The sequence below is a fragment of the Bombina bombina genome, chromosome 10, assembly GCF_027579735.1.
Source record: "Bombina bombina isolate aBomBom1 chromosome 10, aBomBom1.pri, whole genome shotgun sequence".
Classification (NCBI taxonomy): domain Eukaryota; kingdom Metazoa; phylum Chordata; class Amphibia; order Anura; family Bombinatoridae; genus Bombina; species Bombina bombina.
Genome location: NC_069508.1, coordinates 71255920 through 71272520, shown reverse-complemented (window position 1 = coordinate 71272520; position 16601 = coordinate 71255920). Strand labels below are relative to the sequence as shown.

The 16601-nt window shown below is 34.3% G+C and overlaps 1 protein-coding gene across 1 annotated transcript in view; it reads left to right on the top strand.

Annotated features, from left to right (window-relative positions):
* RGS18 (regulator of G protein signaling 18) overlaps window positions 1-16601 on the top strand; it is a 265614-nt gene that overhangs the window by 19507 nt on the left and 229506 nt on the right. Inside the window, 1 exon segment of the mRNA XM_053693103.1 lies at window positions 4504-4605. Coding sequence (XP_053549078.1) covers window positions 4504-4605 — 102 coding nt within the window.

The following is a 16601-nucleotide window of genomic DNA, read 5'->3' as shown; positions in this document are numbered from 1 at the left end:
AAACACTGATGTCTCTTAGAACTGAAGTAGCCAAAATTAAACGCAAGGACCTACTCAAAAAAGTATCCCAAAACAAAATATATACAAAAGATCCTGTAGGCTATAGTGAAAATAGCACAGTTTGTGTTACCCAATATAGCAACCAATTTAACCAAATTAAAAATATTTTAAATAGAAATTTAGAAATTCTTAGGCTAGATGACAAACTAAAGGAATGCCTATCGAGTGGCATTAAATTTGTATCTAGAAAGGCTCCAACAATAGGTAGTAAGGTAACCCAATATGTTTACACAAACTCTAAAACAAGGTCAAAAGAAACATGGTTATCTAAAAAAGGTTTCTTTAAATGTGGTAAACATCCCTGCAATGTATTTCAACACTGTATTACAGGTGATGCTTTCACCTCTTCAACTACAAATAAAAGTTACAGCATTAGTCACAGGTTAGATTGTTGCTCTAAGTATTTTGTTTATCTGATTACTTGTCAAATTTGTAGACAACAGTATACAGGCTGTACAAGTTGTTTTTTAAAAGACAGGATATGTGAACACCTTGCATCACTTGAAAGAGATCCACCAAAAACTCCAATTGCAAAACATTACTTTAAACATGGAAATACCTTGGAAATTAACAAGAAAGCGTTTAAATTCCAAGCAATCAATATTATACCCTTAAATGAAAGAGGAAGGGATATATTTAGAAATTTGCTTGATAGAGAGGCCAAATGGATATTCATTTTGGGAACAAAGGAACCCAAAGGAATAAATTCCAGATGGGATATAGATCTCTATCAAGGTAAATGACATAAGAGTCTTTTAGACTATATTTAGAATTTTCCATTGCATTGATAAATGCATTTTACATTTATTCCTCTACTCTCTCTGAGAGATGCTTCTCAAATAAAAATAAAAATAAACTGAACAACTCATCCTAAATGTCTTAGCCCACAGCTTTAGTACCTTAGCATAATAATAAAAACTACTAGATCAAATATCTGACAAAGTTTAAGATAAATCAGAAGAATCCTGTGTATGGTTCTCATTGTAGAATATAGACTAATAGACACACTATTCCTGCTGGCAATAAAGTCTCATTTAAATAAATATTTTTCAATGTAGACAACACATAGGTTTTGTACACATAGGTTATGTATATAGAGTTTTGGTGTGAAATATTGTTTGTTTTTAAGCCCTTATGCTGCCTGCAACTATACTGATGGCTTTTTCTAATAAATGAGTAATTCTAAATGTAATGGAAAGTCCTTATATATCTTAGAGAGAAATACATATCTAGAGTCACTTTAAAGGATGATCTTTAACAAATAGTTTAGGTATTATCTCATTGTATCAACAAATAAGAATATCGCTCAGCTAGCTCATTGTTATTATGTTATTTTGTAATTTTGTTACTTTGTTATCTTGCAACTAGCATTAGATTGACATATCCTTTATGGGTGAGCTTTTTCTTTAGTTGTCAGTTGGATTTCGGCATATTTAGTGTTTTTAATATTGTTTATTTGTATGTTGTATTGATTATAAACACTGAGGTATGCAAATATTGGTGACATGTTTTGTAGTAGGGGGGCAGGCACATAATCCAATAGGATTATAAGTAGCCAGTATACCTCCCACTATACATCTTTGACAAAGCGCCAGAAAGGCGTGAAACACGTCAGATGACGTCACACTCTGTAATTACCAGGAGACACAGGTGCTAACAATGTCTGTGAAAGTCGTATGTGTTTGTTACGCGAGAAAATAAAGGTATGAATTTTTAATATCGATCCGTTTAAGTGCTTTTATGTGCCAACGACACTATTTTTACAACACCTCACCTTGGTTGAAGAATGTTTAAGAGGGGACTTTTTTGTATTGTTGTATTTGGACTGCAAACTTATCGTGTTTGTTTGTACTAATCTGTGTCGGGAGAGGCACCGACACGGCCTTTCTGATTCAACTTTGATTACCTGCAGTTCCCTTATCTGTGCACTCATCCTCCATTGTCTATATATATATATATATATATATATATATATATATATATATATATATATATATATATATATATATATCCAAAGAAAAGAAAGCACTCACAGGACTTCTTGATAGTGAGTTAACCAAAAAGGCAACTTAACTTTTTATTAAAAGATTCACTATATGAGGGATTATATATATATATATATATATATATATATATATATATATATAGTCCAAATAGAACTCAGCACTCGCCCACCTCCCAGGGTGCACTTCAAAACATATACATAGATTATCCAAAAAAGGAAGGCACTCTCCGGTGTTAGTATAACAAATTTACTGCATCAAAGACATGTAAATGTTTACATGTCTTTGATGTAGTAAATTTGTTATGCTAACACCGGAGAGTGCCTTCCTTTTTTGGATAATCTATGTATATGTATCTATCTGTATATGTGTGTGGGTGATTCAAATATAATGCCTGAGCAAAGAACATATAGGGCCACATGTACAAAGCCATGGGCAGACAAGGTTCTCAACTGCCCTATGTGCTATTGCACAAGCAGTTGCTTGTGTATAACCACCTCCTGGACCAGTCAATCAACCTGATTTCTATCTGTCAACTCAGATGTGGGGGAGAGATTAAAAATCAGCGGTCAGATGACTGCAGCTCCTTACATTGCACAAGGGATCCATAGTAGCATTCGCTGCTTAGTACATACAATGAGTTTGCGTCAATGCTGATGAATAGATGCCACTGCTGTTTCTCTAATCATCAGACTAGTACTGTTACTGAATCATTCATAGCTTGTACCGGAAGTATTTCTGCTACTACATGCGGAAGGTAAAAATTTTTCTTTTCAATAATGAATTGTTTTTATGGGAATTTTAATGATAGGATTTTATGTACCTTTAGTAAGGCTACTTGATAAGTGAATAGGATACCAGTTTGAGATTGAAATGCATTAAAAAAACACAGTGTTACACTGGGGTTCCTAATATCTAAGCAAAGGCAAGAAAGTGTATCACATTACTACCCAAACTTTATTTTAAGCTCAGTGCCAAGCAATGTTCTACAAATGTAGGGATCTCTCTTTAAGGAACATTAAAGGGACAGTCTAGGCCAAAATAAACTTTCATGATTCAGATAGAGCATGTAATTTTAAACAATTTTCCAATTTACTTTTATCACCAATTTTGCTTTGTTCTCTTGGTATTCTTAGTTGAAAGCTTAACCTAGGAGGTTCATATGCTAATTTCTTAGACCTTGAAGCCCACCTCTTTCAGATTGCATTTTAACAGTTTTTCACCACTAGAGGGTGTTAGTTCACGTATTTCATATAGATAACACTGTGCTCGTGCACGAGAAGTTATCTGGGAGCAGGCACTGATTGGCTAGACTGCAAGTCTGTCAAAAGAACTGAAAAAAGGGGCAGTTTGCAGAGGCTTAGATACAAGAAAATCACAGAGGTTAAACGTATATTATTATAAATGTGTTAGTTATGCAAAACTGGGAAATGGGTAATAAAGGGATTATCTATCTTTTAAAACAATAACAATTCTGGTGTAGACTGTCCCTTTAAACATATCTTACTATTGTGTATAGTGTTTTGTCATACTCCCTAGAAAGGAGAAGTCAGAAAAAGCAATTTATGTGACCTAGATTGCTGAAATTGGATACATCAGCAAATGATATGCAGCATTTCTCCTCAGTATAATGCTATAAAGAAAAGAAAATACCTTAAAAGGACATATAAGTGAGAAAAAAGAAAATGCTTTAATGTGCTATGTCATTTTATTGTTTCACTGTTGCTTGCATATAACTGTGTTTAACCCTTAAAAGTTAGGTTAAACACATAGTTAAAGTCAGCTCCAGAGCAGCAATGCACTTCTGGGATCTAGCTGAACACATCTGGTGAGCCAATAACATGAGGCATGTGTGAAACCACCAATCACCATCTAGCTCCCATTAGTGCACTGCTGCTTCAGAGCCTATCTAGATATGCTACATCTAGGTAAGTAAATTTGGTAATAGAATTAAAAACTCTGTTAAGCGTTCATGGTTCAGATAGACCATGCTGCTCTAATTTTAACTTTCACATCTTTTTTATGCCTCTCTAAAAAGCATGGGAAGCAAAAGCTATAGACAAATAAATAAAGTACCACTCAATGCAGTAGAATTGAATAATTACCAAGTGCATAATAAAAAGACAATTATTTTACACCTACTCAGAATTTCAAATAAGCAGCTGATTTTTATTCGGACAAATTAATTTTGTATCCCATTTTCCGGCCTCCTGTATCATGTGACAGACATTAGCCAATTACAGACTAGCATACGTATACCCTGTGAGCTCAGTAGGATTTTGTTCCCTAGAAAGTGTGTATATAAAATAATGATAATGGAAGAAAATTTGGAAAATGTCTTAAAACTGCTTGTTCTTTCTGAATCATAAAAGTGTATTTTGACTTGAGTGCCCCATTCATAGAATAATAATGTAAACTAATATAAACATTCTTTTTTTAGGCATAAGGACAAAAGTAGGGGACAGAACCATCTCTCTCAAAAATCAGGATCCCATGAGTATTTATCTTCAAACAAATCTGAGCATTTGACCTGTATTACAAGGTGAGACCTTCACAAATTGATTCTACTGGAATGTGTTTTTTTTCTCTAGATAGCAGAACATTCAGCTTAGCAAAGTGAAATATCTTTCTATCTTCATTTTATCTGAAGCATGATAGTTATCTTAAGTTCAACAAATTGATTGCCCAATCTGCTTATCTTGAAATACAGTAACAGTCTTACTCAGCTGTGTGAACCGTAAAATACTGTTTCTGAAATTGACAAGATTCATGGTATTGAAAGGCCAATACAGTCTTGGTTTGTTTCATAGCTGATTATATTTTATCTGTTGGAATTGAAAGAAAAAAAAAAAAAGAATATTATGAGATATTTCAATTTCACCTTTTGCTTTTCATGAAAATGAACAAATAGATTCACAGTAAAAGGGCATAAAACAGAGACATTTTCTATTATGTACTTGTTTGCTGCAGACTTAGATGAATAAAAAAAAAATACATTTGGAATCCCTGAGTAAGACCCTTTTTTTGTATTCTATTTTTTAATTGTGCACTCGATTTAGCAAAAAAAAAATGGCCACACTTTAGTAAAATGTGCACACAATCTATTACAATGTGAATACAATTTAGTAAAATGTGCACACAATCTATTACAATGTGAATACAATTTAGTAAAATGTGCACACAATCTATTACAATGTGAATACAATTTAGTAAAATGTGCACACAATCTATTACAATGTGAATACAATTTAGTAAAATGTGCACACAATCTATTACAATGTGAATACAATTTAGTAAAATGTGCACACAATCTACTACAATGTGAATACAATTTAGTAAAATGTGCACACAATCTACTACAATGTGAATACAATTTAGTAAAATGTGCACACAATCTACTACAATGTGAATACACTTTAGTAAAATGTGCACACAATCTATTACAATGTGAATACAATTTAGTAAAATGTGCACACAATCTATTACAATGTGAATACAATTTAGTAAAATGTGCACACAATCTATTACAATGTGAATACAATTTAGTAAAATGTGCACACAATCTACTACAATGTGAATACAATTTAGTAAAATGTGCACACAATCTACTACAATGTGAATACACTTTAGTAAAATGTGCACACAATCTACTACAATGTGAATACAATTTAGTAAAATGTGCACACAATCTACTACAATGTGAATACAATTTAGTAAAATGTGCACACAATCTACTACAATGTGAATACAATTTAGTAAAATGTGCACACAATCTACTACAATGTGAATACAATTTAGTAAAATGTGCACACAATCTACTACAATGTGAATACACTTTAGTAAAATGTGCACACAATCTACTACAATGTGAATACAATTTAGTAAAATGTGCACACAATCTATTACAATGTGAATACAATTTAGTAAAATGTGCACACAATCTACTACAATGTGAATACACTTTAGTAAAATGTGCACACAATCTACTACAATGTGAATACAATTTAGTAAAATGTGCACACAATCTACTACAATGTGAATACAATTTAGTAAAATGTGCACACAATCTATTACAATGTGAATACAATTTAGTAAAATGTGCACACAATCTACTACAATGTGAATACAATTTAGTAAAATGTGGCCACCATGCCCAGACTAAGCATAGGCATTTGTGGGCTGGGGTCTGCTGCCTTAGCCCCGCCCAGTCACCAGCATTATTATTTGTGCATGATGCAGGGTCAGCCTTTCCTACCTCTCACTGCCTTGCTGTGTCTGTGAGCCAGGTCAGGGCCAGTCAAGCCCCACTCAGATGCCTTTTATTTTGAGTAACTGTGATTACAAAGGTTGAAAAGCAATATGTGTTTTTTGTTTATTTAAATGTGAACGTCAATACCTTCTGTGTTTTACTATTTAATTACAACTAATTTAAAAAAATACTGTGATAGGATACAAACTTAAATGTTAAAAATGTTAAATGTTTAAAGGGACAGTATACACCAATTTTAATTGTATATAATAGATACTACTATAAATAATAATATGCACATATACTGATATAAAATCCAGTATAAAACCTTTTAAAAAAAAATACTTAGAAGTTTCCAGTTAAGCACTGTTGATAATATTAGTCTGGTACACCCATTGAAGGGGGCTGAGAAAGCAAACTCCCCTGCATATGAATAAACCCATTACAACAAACAGAAGTAATGTGAATTCTGTTTATATCAGTATACATCTAAACCTCTGGGGTTTGGTAAGGAGTCTAAAAATCAGCACAATGTTATTTAAAAATAAGCAAAACTATACATTTTTACAAAAACACCCCCAGATGGGCTATATAAATGGAACATCTACAACACATTTATGCAAAGAAAAATCTAGTGTACAATGTCCCATTTTAGTAAATCAAACAAGTACTTATTCATAGTTAGTTTTGGGGTAATGTTAAATAACAAAAGAGGTTGGGAGCAGCGTTCCATCTAAGGCCAGATTTTGTGAGCAGACCAGCAATGAGGGATAGTAAAGTCCAAATTAAACTTTCATGATTCAGATAGGGCATGTAATTTTAAATAACTTTCTAATTTACTTTTATCATCAAATTTGCTTTCTTCTCCAGTTAATCTTAGTTAAAACTAAACCAAAGTATGCTCATATGCTAATTTCTAAGTCCTTGAAGGAGACCTCTTAGCTGAAATGCATTTGGCAGTTTTTCACAGCTAGAAGACGTTAGTTCATGTGTGTCATACAGATAACACTGTGCTTGCGCACGTGAAGTTATTTTAGAGTCAGCACTAATTGCCTGAAATGCAAGTCTGTCAAATTATCTGAGATAAGGAGGCAGTCAGCAGAAGCTTATATACAAGGTAATTACTGAGGTAAAAATTTATATAACAGTGTTGGTTATACAAAACTGAGGCATGGTAAATAAAGGAATTATCTATCTTTTTAAAAAATAACATTTTTGGTGTTTACTATTCCTTTAACTTTTTTACTGCTAACTGGTTGGGAGTTGGATTCTTTCATTAAAATGTCTAGGCTATTTTTAGTCACAGTCCGGCCTTGGTGCACATGATTTAACAAATCAGATTAAGCAAATTGTACACACATATTTGCAAAAATTATGCAAACAGTTTTGCTATTGTGTGCACAAAATGTAAAGGGGTAGGAAAGTTAAAATTAAACTTGCATGATTAAGACAGAGAATGTAATTTTAAGACACTTAAATTAACTTATTTTTTTTCAAATGTACTTTGTTTTCTTGGTATCAGTTGTTGAAAAGAATATGTAGCTATCCTCTCACGCTAGCTGGTGAATGGTGCCTGCACGCAATTGTCTCTTGCGATTGACTGACTAGATGTGTTCAGCTAGCTCTCAGTAGTGCATTGCTGCTACTTTAGCAAAGGATATCAAGAGAATTAAGTAAATTTGATTATAGAAGTAAATTGGAAAGTTGGTTAAAATGTTCTATCTTAATCCTGAAAAACAATATGTGTGTTTCATGTCCCTTTAATATCTGCAGAGTAAGGGGAGGATGTTGCTGAGCTTGCAAAGGGTTGCTTCAATGTAAAATGTAAGGCAAATGACAGCTAGGATTGTACAGAAGTCACTGGAACACAAAAAAAATGTGTGTGGCACTGCTTCAATATAACATAGCTTGTAGAAATAATAATTGCAATACCATGTCACAAAAATAATAAATAATTTTAGCATCAGCCTTCATTTTTAAAATATCATATTTTCTCTTGTGGAAAACTATTGTATCAAAAATGTATCCTGTAGCACAAAGAACCTCACCACTCATCTTTTTGTTATTGTTTTAAAGGGGTGTTGTAGATATGGGCATGATATGCTAAATTGTGTGCAAAATTTAAAAAAAAAAAAAGGGGGGGGGGGCACTCTGGGGCTCTGTTATTCTGAAATCTATGCAACATATAAAATACACTTTATAAACTTTTTGTCCCAGACTGATAAAGGGTCATTATAGGGGATGAAATACATGTTCTAATTTGTTAGAGCAGAACACTGCTGGTCACTGCCAATGCTGATTGGGTCATCTGCAATTTCCATTCAAGACCAGTAGCTTTTTTGCAGCTCCAAAAAAAAGTAAAAAAAAAGGGAATTTAACCCCTTAGTGACCAGACCATTTTTCAATGTTCTTACCCCTAAGGACCAGGGCTATTTTTAAATTTTTGCGGTGTTTGTGTTTAGCTGTAATTTTTCTATTTACTGTACCCACACATATTATATACCATTTTTCTCGCTATTAAATGGACTTTCTAAAGATACCATTATTTTCATTATATCATATAATTAACTATAAAAAAATATATAAAATAATATGAAAAAATGAAACAAAAAACACTTTTTCTAACTTTGAACCACGAAATCTGTTACACATCTATAACCAACAAAAAACTCCTATGCTAAATAGTTTCTAAATTTTTTCCTGAGTTTAGAAATACCCAATGTTTACATGTTTTTCGCTTTTTTTGCTAGTTATAGGGCAATAAGTACAAGTAGCACTTTGCTATTTTAAAACTATTTTTTTTTCCAAAATTAGCCATAGTTACATTGTAACACTGATATCTGTCAGGAATCCCTGAATATCCCTTCACATTTTTATATATATATTTTTAATAGACTACCGAAAGTATTGATCTATGTCCATTTTGGTATATTTCATGTCACCATTTCACCGCCAAATGCGATCAAATAAAAAATTGTTTTACTTTCTTACTAACTTTTTTTTCCAAACTTTAGGTTTTTCACTGAAATTATTTATAAACAGCTTGTGCAATTATGGCACAAATGGTTGTAATTAATTTTTTTAAAAAAATATATTGATTTTGCAGTGCTGGATCCCCCCTTAGCCCCCAACTTCCCTGATCCCCCTATACAGCTCTCTAACCCTCCCCCTCTACCTATTTGCCGCCATCTTGGGTACTGGCAGCTGTCTGCCAGTACCCAGTTTGCCCCCCCAAAAATGCTTTTTTTATTTATAAATAAAACTTTTCTGTAGTGTAGCTGCCCCCCCCCCTCAATACCCTTATCTCCCTCCCCCTCCTAGATCCCTTGCCCAACAATTAATTCTCACCTCTCTCTCCATCCTTCACAATTGAGATTGCAAATGTGGCGCATGCGCGCACACACAATCCCCCCACACCCCCACACTACTGCGATCGCGTGCACACTTCAGAGTCCAGGAACAGGAAGCAACCATCGATGGGCCGCCCATCCACCTCCCAGCAGCAGCTCCCACCCACCAACGATTGGCACCATCGATGGCCGATGCCGAGAGGGCCACAGAGTTGTTCTCTCTGCATCGGATGCTTAAAAAAGGGTATTGCAGGATGCCTCAATACCCTGAGAGATGCTGGAATCGATCGCAAGACAAGCACTAATAAGAAAAAGAAATCCAGAACTTGAATTCACTTTGGGAACATTATCCCATTGTAACTCCCATCCTATTATCTTTCCTATAAGCTGATTGATCCTTTTTAATAGTGGTAATAGGTAACATGTGTACAATTAACCTGTTGTGCTCCAAAACGATAGATATATGTGTGTGTGTATCCCTCTAAAGGATTTAAACAGGAGCATTATTGGTATAGCAGGCATGTGTAAATGTTGGGTTATAGCTTTTTGCTTATTTTATTAGTGCAAAATGTTTCAGTCACTACATTTTTTCGGACCAGGATAGAACCCAATGTTTGGGAAGTTGCAGTAAAAACCAAAAGTACAGTAGATAGAGGTCAGGACTTGGCCAATTAGTAAGGTTGATAAAAGAAGATCTAGGTTGGCAGCTGAAGAGCAGCTTATATACAGGAACAAGGCAAGATCAGTAGTTTAAGTGTGAATATTATCGTGTAGTTTAATTTTATATTTAGCTATTAGATGGATATATATACATAGAGAAAGAAGGAACATCAACTCAGGGACCTGTTCTATGGCTTGGTTACCTCCTGGGAGTAACTTATTTAAGCCTAATAGTGCTTTTCAAAGAGGAGAACGTTCCTATTCAGTCTGATCCTGCCTAGCAAGGACAATCCAGTCCTGAAAAAGCAGGTAATTATCCTCTGAACAAGGGAAATGGCAAACCCAGATGATTGTTTCAGCCTCCTGTGGACCCCCATCACCCTTGGGTAATAAAACAAATAAGTACAGAAAGAGAAACAATCTGCCAGACACAAACAACTCAGTGACTTGTTTTATGGCCGGGTTCCCATTTTGGAGTAACTTCTTTTAGCCTGGTTGTGCTTTTCATAAAGAAGAACTTTCCTAAAGATGTTAGTCTAATCCTGCCCAACAATGTCAGTCCAGCCCCGAAATACCAGGCAATTCTCATGTGAAAAAGGAAATGGCAACCTGAGATGATTGTTTGGGCCTCGTAAGTTAGGTGCAGCCATATCCCTCTAAGCACATTGGGCAAGGGGTCCACGTCTGGTTTCTCCATCACCCTCAGGGAGACTTTCCCCAGGATCATAATACAAATACATACAGAAAGAAAAGTAATCTGCCAGGAACTGCTCCTCACTAACGAGGCCCAAAGAAGTCTGAGATAATTGTCTGGGGTTGCCATGTTCCTTGTTCAGAGGAGGAATGCCTGGTACTTTGGGGCTGGACTGACCTGGCTAGACAGCATCAGACTGATAAACTTTAGGAAAGTTCTCCTCTTTGAAAAGTACAATTGGGCTAAAAGAGGCTGCTCCTAGGTTGCAACTCACCATAGAACAAGCTACTGAGCTGTTCTTTTCTAGTAGAGGGCTTCACTTTCTGTTTGCATTAGACATACTTTTCAACCAAGGATTACAAGAAAACAAAGTAAGTTTGATAATAGATGCAAATTAGAAAGACCTTTGCATTTTCAGGCTCTATCTGAATCACGAAAGTTTAATTTTTACTACTTTCATGTCCCATTAAGCTAAAACACTACATACAAATATATATATATATAATCAAAACCAATTTGTTTTCCTCATTAACTGCACACTCTTTAGAATCACATTTCTGAAGTTTTCTTTTTTTAACAGACTAAATGTGCAGCATCTGCTCATTGTATACAGTTAAAAGGCATTACTCACATTCAAAATATGAGAAACAGTTTACTTTAAAGTCCAATAGGATTAGCTTATCCGCAGGAAATCCCCCATATGTTTAATAATAACAATCAACATACATTACTTTATGGAGAGAGAGAGATTCAGTGCCTGGAATTTAAAACCTTGCCACTCAGGTGAGATATTCTAAGAAGTCGCAATGGTAAAATGAAATAAATAAAAAAAATGTCAAACACAAATTTTATTTTGAGATGTTTATGTTGCTATGTAGTGTGCTTTGTGTGAATCAGAGATTCCTACATTACAATACAAGGTCTTAAAAATCCCAAAAGTTTTGTGTGATTTCTCTCTATGCTGGTGAGGTTTTCAATATCAGGCCCTCAGTGTGTGAGTTTTTCACTGACATGAAATGTGTACCCAGACCAGTTTGAGAGTGTAGTCAATTTCTGTGTTGTCTATGTGTCTAAGGAAATTGCATAAGGCCTGTGTTACCCTTGTTTGTATTTCAGTTAGGGTTGCCTGGCATGTGTAACTCATGTGTCCAGGAAAACATGGCTGAGGTGGCAACCGTTGTCACCTAAGCCATGTTTTCCTGGACACTTATGAGTAACACATGCTGCAGGGTGTGCAAGGAGGAACATGTATTGTGTTTCTGGACAGCACTATTCGTATTCCTCCCTGCACACCCTGCAGCATGTGTAACTTATAAGTGTTCTGTATTTTAAGGGACGGGTGGCAACCCTAATATATATATACACACATACATATAAATACACATATACACACACATATACACATACATATAAACACACATATAAACACACATATACACACACATATACACACACATATAAACACACATATACACACACATATACACACATATAAACACACATATACACACACATATAAACACACATATACACACACATATAAACACACATATAAAGACACATATACACACACATATACACACATATAAACACACATATACACACACATATACACACACATATACACACATATAAACACACATATACACACACATATACACACACATATAAACACACATATAAAGACACATATACACACACATATACACACATATAAACACACATATAAACACACATATACACACACATATAAAGACACATATACACACACATATACACATACATATAAACACACATATACACACACATATACACACACATATAAAGACACATATACACACACATATACACATACATATAAACACACATATAAACACACATATACACACACATATACACACACATATAAACACACATATACATATAAACAAACATATAAAGACACATACACACATACATATAAACACACACATATAAACACACATATACATATAAACAAACATATAAAGACACATATACACACACATACATATAAACACACATATACACACACATATACACATACATATAAACACACATATACACACACATATGTACACATATAAACACACATATACACACACATATGTACACACATACACACACATATACACACACATATACACATACATATGTACACACATATAAAGACACATATACACACACATATACACACACATACATATAAAAACACATATAAACACATGTACACACACACATATACACACACATATACACATACACACACATATACACACACATATACACATACATATAAACACACATATAAACACACATATACACATACATATACACACACATATACACATACATATACACATACATATAAACACACATATACACATACATATAAACACACATATAAAGACACATATACACACACATATACATACACATATACACATACATATACACACATATACACATACATATAAAAACACATATAAACACACATATAAACACACATATACACATACATATACACACACATATACACATACATATAAACACACATATACACACACATATACATATACACATACATATACACATACATATAAACACACTTTCAAACTAGACTGTGTACATGTCCCAAGTCTGGGCGCAAAGCCCATAGGGAAAATTACAAAACAAAAACATTAACACAACACATAGAAAGTCTGGCACTCTCTTTTAAGCACACAACTAGATTAAAAGAAACATGGAAATGTTAGTTACAGCATTTGGCCAAAGGGAGATAGGACCAATACCACGTAAAGGTCTCTTCCCTCTTCCTTCCTGGGTCCCTACCTTCAACCAAACACACTGAGATTAAGGTTGCCACCTTTTCCATGTTTTCCTAGACACTTATGAGTTACACATGTTGCAGGGTGTGCAGAGGAGAATCTGTATTGTGCTATTCATCAGCACTATTCATGTGATGTCCAGAGGCACAATGCATGTTCCTCCCTGCAACATGTGTAACTCATAAGTGTCCAGGAAAACATGGCCGAGGTGGCAACCCTAGGGTAGACACAGACATCCCAACCTGCAAATATTCATTTCTCTCCCAGTTATTTATTGGACACCTTGAAACCACATACAACAAACCTATTTTCCAGTGATCGTACGCTTGTTGAATGCTTAAATATTTTAGAATACGAAGTTTAATTACGTGCAGCAAATAAGGTAGTATTTGTGTTTTTATTTTATTAAAATCAGTGGGGGCTTTTTGGTTACTGATGCATGCTTTGAGGGTTCTATAACGTCCCAACAACTAAAGGCATTCCTTAAAGAAACACTTTTCTGTATTTGGGCCACATTGGATCATGGTACTTGGGGTTTCATGGAGATTGCATTCCATTTGCTGGTATCAGGGAGCCGCTATTACAATCAGGGAGACTCCCTGAACTTCAGGGAGAGTTGTGATGTCTGTAGACACATTACAAAAAGGGGTTTAATGTAATACACTTTTTACTAAGCATGGGACATCTTGATTTCCTTAATTTGAACTTAACATATATAGTTAGGCATGTTTTGAAACCATTTCTCCGAATGTCATCGAAACAAAAAAATTAAGCAGTGATTGGTATATTAGTTTATCATTAAAAATCTGTGTGTTATTGCTGATAACTTATGTGTGTTTAATTGCAAGTTATTAGACTCCTAACAAACGGAATTAATTACATTTGTACAATTAACCAATTGTTTTGTTTCAATATATGCTCAAAATCTACAAAGACAATTTGAATAGTGAGCAAACATTCAGAGTCAAATATTTTATTTGTGGATTTATTTTGTAGTTTAAAACTGTGTTCACTATTTCAATGCTTTATTGAAACTAAGAAACTATTGTGCCTATTAACCCCCCCCCCCCCCTTAGAAAGTGAAGCAGTGAGAAAAGTGTAGATTTGTCATGCTATAACACTGGTTTTCAAACCTGTACTCAGGCCTCCCTAACAGGCCAGATTTTCAGGATTACCTTGGTAAAGAGCAGGTAAAACAACCATGTTTAGTAACCAGCTGATTATTTAACTTGTGCTCTAGTTAATCTGGCCTGTTAGGAAAGCTTGGTGAGAGATTTGAGAACCAGTGAGCTGTCATGCTCAAAAGTGTCTTTGCTTTTTTTTGTTGTTTGTTTGTTTTTACAGAGTCAAGTTCTTATATTATTTTTAAATTGTGAAGTGTTTTCTGAAGAAATTTAAAAAGATTTTTGAGTGGTTTCAGTGACCAGAATCAAGGAAATCTGACACAAAAACCCATGATGCAAAAATGTATTCCAGTATATTGTAATATACCCTGTAGCTTAATCTGTAAGATTGCCATCTCGGCCATGTTTTCCTGCAGACCTATGAATTATACATGCTGCAGGGTGTGCAGAGCGGAACATGAGGGTTAAAAATTCATGTTCCTACCTGCACACCCTGTATCATGTATAACTTATAAGTGTCCAGGAAAACATGGCTGAGGTGGCAGCCCTATAAATCTGCTGCTGTGTGCTTTAGATTAAACTGCATTAAAATAACAATTATAAATAATTAACAATGTGTTTTTTTTAAAGAAAAAGTACATTGTAGTTAATTATTGATCAAATTAATTAGTAACACATAAATGTAAATATTTTATTTGAAAAAAACAATTATTTTGTTGATTAGATGACTGTTATTGCAGTGTTTTATTTTAAATTACTGAAATATTGTAATATTTTGAGGATTAATGCAAAAAAAAGGCAGAATATAGAACTTTATCTGCAGTTCCTGTGTTATAATATTTACTAATCATTGTTTAAAAAAAAAAAACATGGTTTCCGTTTGTCCCTTATTGTTTCTTCCATGAATATAGTATTGAGAGAGTGTTTGTGTGTGTTTATTGTTTGTGCGTGCACGTAAACCAAATAGCGACGAGTTTGTATACAAGTTGTTTGATATAATCTCAAAGAAGCGGCAGCAGAGATAGAGTAGTTCTTAGATAGTGAGACTAGATAAAGATTTCTAAAGTAAATGATAGGTGCATTTTTAAAGTAAAGTGCAAATATTATTATTAGTTTCATTTATTTGTATAGCGACTCAAAATTCTGTGTTGCTAATTTAAGTCATTTCAATATTTGTTTCAGGATTATAGTAGTACATTTAGAGTGAGTAAATACTTTTTTTTTCCTGCAAACTGCACATCTCTTAAACCAGTTTCTACTAGGTGAAGTCTGGAGCAGTGAAGATGTCAAGCAAAGGCTGAAGCAAAACAAAAAAATGTCAGCAAAGATTGTTAGGGCTCGATCACATATGCAGCGTTGCCCGCAAAAGCCGGTGACGCCAGATTTTACGCGATTTTGGTATTACATATAAGGCGTAGCATACAAGATACGAGCGTATATTTCACCCTTCGGACGTATTTTTTTTACCCATAGACTAACATAGAACAGACACGCAATTTGGTATCCAATATACAGCGCAAGGACTTACGCACGCAGAATTCAGCAAATCTACTCCATTCTCATCTCGCCACAAATTGCAGGCGCAGCAACCCTTGCACTGACTAAAAAACCAATG